This window comes from Carassius carassius, chromosome 38, assembly GCF_963082965.1.
Source record: "Carassius carassius chromosome 38, fCarCar2.1, whole genome shotgun sequence".
In the NCBI taxonomy this organism is placed as follows: Eukaryota; Metazoa; Chordata; class Actinopteri; order Cypriniformes; family Cyprinidae; genus Carassius; species Carassius carassius.
This window is the reverse complement of record NC_081792.1, coordinates 29,277,216-29,281,853: the sequence shown is the minus strand read 5'-3', so window position 1 is coordinate 29,281,853 and position 4,638 is coordinate 29,277,216. Positions and strand designations below refer to the sequence as shown.

Genomic DNA, 4,638 nt, shown 5'->3' with positions numbered 1-4,638 from the left:
CCCCAACCTGACATTAATGAAAAGCACAAGCTTCTTTGTTTTCTAGTGGTTTTGTGTAGTTTGATTGTGGTTAATTCTTACAGATACTGTCAAATAAACCACAGTACATAAATAAACTCCTTTAGATGAGAAGCTCGGCGCAGAAATGAGCTGCAGATGATGATGTGTGTGAATCTGGTGTGTGTGGAGTGTGAGATCAAACCTGTTACGAGCTTCACACACACACGCGCGCACACACACACACGCGCGCACACACACACACACGCGCACACACACACACACTAGCGCACACACTCACACACACGCGCGCACACACACACACGCGCGCACACGTACGCACACACGCAGACACACACACGCGCGCGCACACACACACACACACACACACACACACGCAGCTCTTCATTCATTCTCAGCTTTCACAGACACCATTAAAACGTCATTAACTCATTTCATAATTGTCTGTCATTTCTATAATTTTTCTGCTTTTAGTGTGTCTCTGTGCTTTTAGGAGAACAAATCAGGGTTATTATATTAGAGCTAAAACTAAAAGTGTAAAAAACATTTTTGTAACTTAAACAAGTTTGTTTTTTATATTTTAGTTTTATATTTTTTTAATTTAGTTTAACTTTAAGTACTGAAATAACTGAATAAATCAATTAAATGTAAAAAAATATATAAAATAAACCTTGTATACACTTAAGTAAATAAGTACAAACACACACACACACACACATTAAAAATAATATGTATAAAAATATGTATTTTTCAGGGAATATACCTTTTTATATAAAATATATATTTTTTTAAAATTTATTTTAACTTAAAGTACTAAACTGGGTCATAAAAACGTTTTACATATAAAAAAAATGTATTGCATAAATTAAACATATATCTACTATAAGCTCCTTTCCACCATCGAACAAAATGATATCAAATCATAATTGCAACTTTGCCAACTCTCTCTCTCTCTCTCTATAATAGATTATGAATATAATAGAAGTATAACATTTCAGAAAATATTAATATTATGTAATTATTTGGTTTTGTATCACATTCATTCCTTATTTTTGATTTAGTAAATGTATCAGATTAGCCGAAACTATAACAGTATATCAATGATAGTAAACTAACACTAGTATTAATATGTTTGATAGGACTTTGATGCACGTGTGTGTTGACTGACTGTTTGATTGATCGGTGTGTGTGTGTGTGTGTGTGTCTCAGGTGGACGGCTTCTTCACGCTGCTCTTTGGTCTGGGCAGCATCAACACTCTGACTGTCATCAGCATCAGCAGATTCATCAAGGGCTGTCACCCCAGCAAAGGCAGGAGCGCGTCTCTCACAGCCTTTATATCCATCCTTGAGTCCATCGCTCTGATCTGAGCGTGTGTGTGTGTGTGTGTTCACAGCTCACTGCATCTCCAGCTCCACCGTGCTCATGTGTGTCCTCTTCATCTGGACAGGAGCCCTGTTCTGGTCTGCAGCGCCGATCCTGGGCTGGGGAAGCTACACGGGTCAGTGTGTGTGAAAGGGTTAACTGTGAGACGTCGTCTTCTCTCTTAGATTTGATTATATTACTTATAAATTATATCATTTAATTTAAATAAATAATACAATGGATATAATTCAGTTAAATTATACAGTACAGACCAAAAGTTTGGAAACATTACTATTTTTTTTTAAAGAAGTTTCTTCTGCTCATCAAGCCTGCATTTATTTGATCAAAAATACAGAAAAAACAGTAATATTGTGATATATTATTACAACTTAAAATAATTGTTTTTAAATTTATTATACTTTAAATTATCATTTATTTCTGTGATGCAAAGCTGAATTTTTAGGATCATTATCACATGATCCTTCAGAAATCATTCTGATATGATGATTCATTATCAAAGTTGGAAACAGTTCTGCTGCTTAATATTTGCAGAACATGTGATACTTTTTTAGGATACTTTGATGAATAAAAGGTAAAAAAAAAAAAAAAAAAACTGTTTTTAAAATATAAATATTTTGTAATAACAATATACACTACTGGTCAGTAATTTGGGGTCAGTAATTTTTTTATTTTTTTTTAAATAAAATCAATACTTTTATTCAGCAAGGATGTGTTAAATTGATAAAAAGCGATAGTAAAGAAATATATTATTAGAATATATATTAGAATTTTTATTTTTATTTCGAATGAATGAATTTTTAACCTTTTATTGATCAAATATATTAGACAGCAGAACTGTTTCCAACACTCATAATAAATCAGAATATTAGAATGATTTCTAAATGATCATGTGATCGACTGATGTTACATGTGACACTGAAGGCTGGAGGAATGATGCTGGAAAGTCAGCTTTGCATCACAGGAATAAATTATTTTTTTAAAGTATATTCAAATAGAAAACTATTATTTTAAGTTGTAATAATATTTCACAATATTTCTGTTTTTTCTGTATTTTTGATCAAATAAATGCAGGCTTGATGAGCAGAAGAGACTTCTTTCAAAAACATTAAAAATAGTCATGTTTCCAAACTTTTGGTCTGTACTGTATGAATAGACATAACATAATAGATTATACAATTATAATAGATAACTCAACTATATAAGCATGATATTCCTATCACTGGTAAGTCCAGTAAGATTCAGTGCGATGCTTTGGTTGTGGTGAAGCTGGAGCTCATCAGAAGTGTGAGAGAGCATCTTCTCTGTGTGTTCTGGTCAGATCGTGGATATGGCACCTGTGAGATCGACTGGGTCAAAGCCAACTACTCCACCATCCACAAGTCCTTCATCATCTCCATCCTCATCTTCTGCTTCTTCATCCCCGTGCTGATCATGCTGTTCTCGTACATCTCCATCATCAACACGGTGAAGAGAGGAAACGCCATGTCAGCCGACGGAGATCTGACCGACAGACAGCGCAAGATCGAGAGAGACGTCACCGTCGTGAGTCTCTCTCTCACACACACACACACACACACACACACACACACACACACACACACACACACACACAATCACATTCAAAAATCTAAATTTCAAAGTTAATTTCAATATATGATTTTAAGAGGGGAAGTTAGAGGGGAAAATATTAGATGTTTTTGTGTCAGAATCAAGTATTTAGGCTCAATTTTTCTGATTCTCCTCTGTGTGTGTCTCAGGTGTCTATAGTGATCTGCACGGCCTTCATCCTGGCCTGGTCTCCGTACGCGGTCGTGTCCATGTGGTCAGCGTGGGGTTTCCACGTGCCGAGTCTCACCAGCATCTTCACGAGGCTCTTCGCCAAATCCGCCAGCTTCTACAACCCTCTGATCTACTTCGGCCTGAGCTCCAAGTTCAGGCGAGACGTGAGCGTGCTGCTGCCCTGCGGCGGAGAGACCACAGACGCCGTCAAGCTCAAGCGCTTCAAAGAGTTCAAGGGGAAGGCAGACGGCCAGAGATTCAGAGCCGAGGCCCAAGACAACCACGACTTACACAAGAACGAGAAAAAATACCATCCGGCAAACCCCGCCCCCAGCCCGGACTCAGGGGTGGGCAGTCACCAGGAGACTCCGCCCCCTGCAGGTGCACAGGTGTTCTTCGTCGACGCCCCCGAGCCATCAGACACACCTGAGTCCGAGTGCATCAGACTCTAGATCACCAGCGCTTACGAGCTTCATTTAATATTTCAGCTACGTCACAAAACGTCATGATCACAAAATGCGTGGAAAGCTATTTTTTTTAATAAATGATGGTTGTGAATGTGAACTGTTGTTTTGTAACAAGTGTGTGCGAATAAAGACAGTTTTATGTTTATATGCTGCTCATCAACATTTTAGCACAGTGAAAAAAATTCCAGCATTTGATTTAATTGTTAAATGTAGTTAAAATGAATTTCAACATTTACTATATTGAAAGTTATTTCTGTAAACGTCAGTTTAAAAGTATGGGTTATAAACAGTTATATAAAAAAACATTAAAATCATAGTGCATCACACTCTTTTTTTAGACACTTAAACACTTGAAGCCTTTATGCATAATGCATTTCTTTATGTAATTATTAGTTAATAATATTCAATATTTATCATATGTATTTATTTAAGTTTTTTTTTCCATGACAGTAATTTTATTGAATTAAATCAGAACTGAGACATAACATGAACTAATATGACAAATGTATTGCTCATTAATAGATGACGCAAATGAATGTGTTATCTCAGATTTGACTGTTTTGTGATTGTTAGGCATTTTATTTCAAACGTATCTTTTATGAGGTTCTGTAATTTCATGTTTCTCTTTCCATTCCTGCAGCTTTAGTGTGGAGTCAGTGATTTAATATCGAAATTGATCCCCAAAAAACTGAAATTAAGAATTTTCTTGCATTTACACGAGAATAAAAGTGTTCATGCTAAATTTAAAATGTCGTTAACTAACTCTAATGATGTCATTCTCTTATGAGGTTCAGCTGAATTTTCTCGATCAGATGCAAAATTCACTTTTACGTGGTGTTTATAAATGTGATATATAATGTTTATAAACATATATAAATGAGTGTGTGGAAACACCCGCCCTACAGTCATATAAATCCATTCACTTCTTTTTATAATACCAAAAAACTTACAGTCTCAATTATCAAGCCGTTTTAATTTTATGAGCGGTAT

At 35.7% G+C, this 4,638-nt stretch overlaps 1 protein-coding gene across 1 annotated transcript in view; it reads left to right on the top strand.

Annotated features, from left to right (window-relative positions):
- opn6a (opsin 6, group member a) overlaps window positions 1-3,793 on the top strand; it is a 6,392-nt gene extending 2,599 nt beyond the window's left edge. Inside the window, exons 3-6 of the mRNA XM_059529967.1 lie at window positions 1,228-1,327; window positions 1,413-1,517; window positions 2,721-2,944; window positions 3,160-3,793. Coding sequence (XP_059385950.1) covers window positions 1,228-1,327; window positions 1,413-1,517; window positions 2,721-2,944; window positions 3,160-3,633 — 903 coding nt within the window. The 3' untranslated portion in view covers window positions 3,634-3,793. The remainder of the gene's footprint in view (window positions 1-1,227; window positions 1,328-1,412; window positions 1,518-2,720; window positions 2,945-3,159) is intronic.
- The last annotated feature ends 845 nt before the right edge of the window (window positions 3,794-4,638 follow it).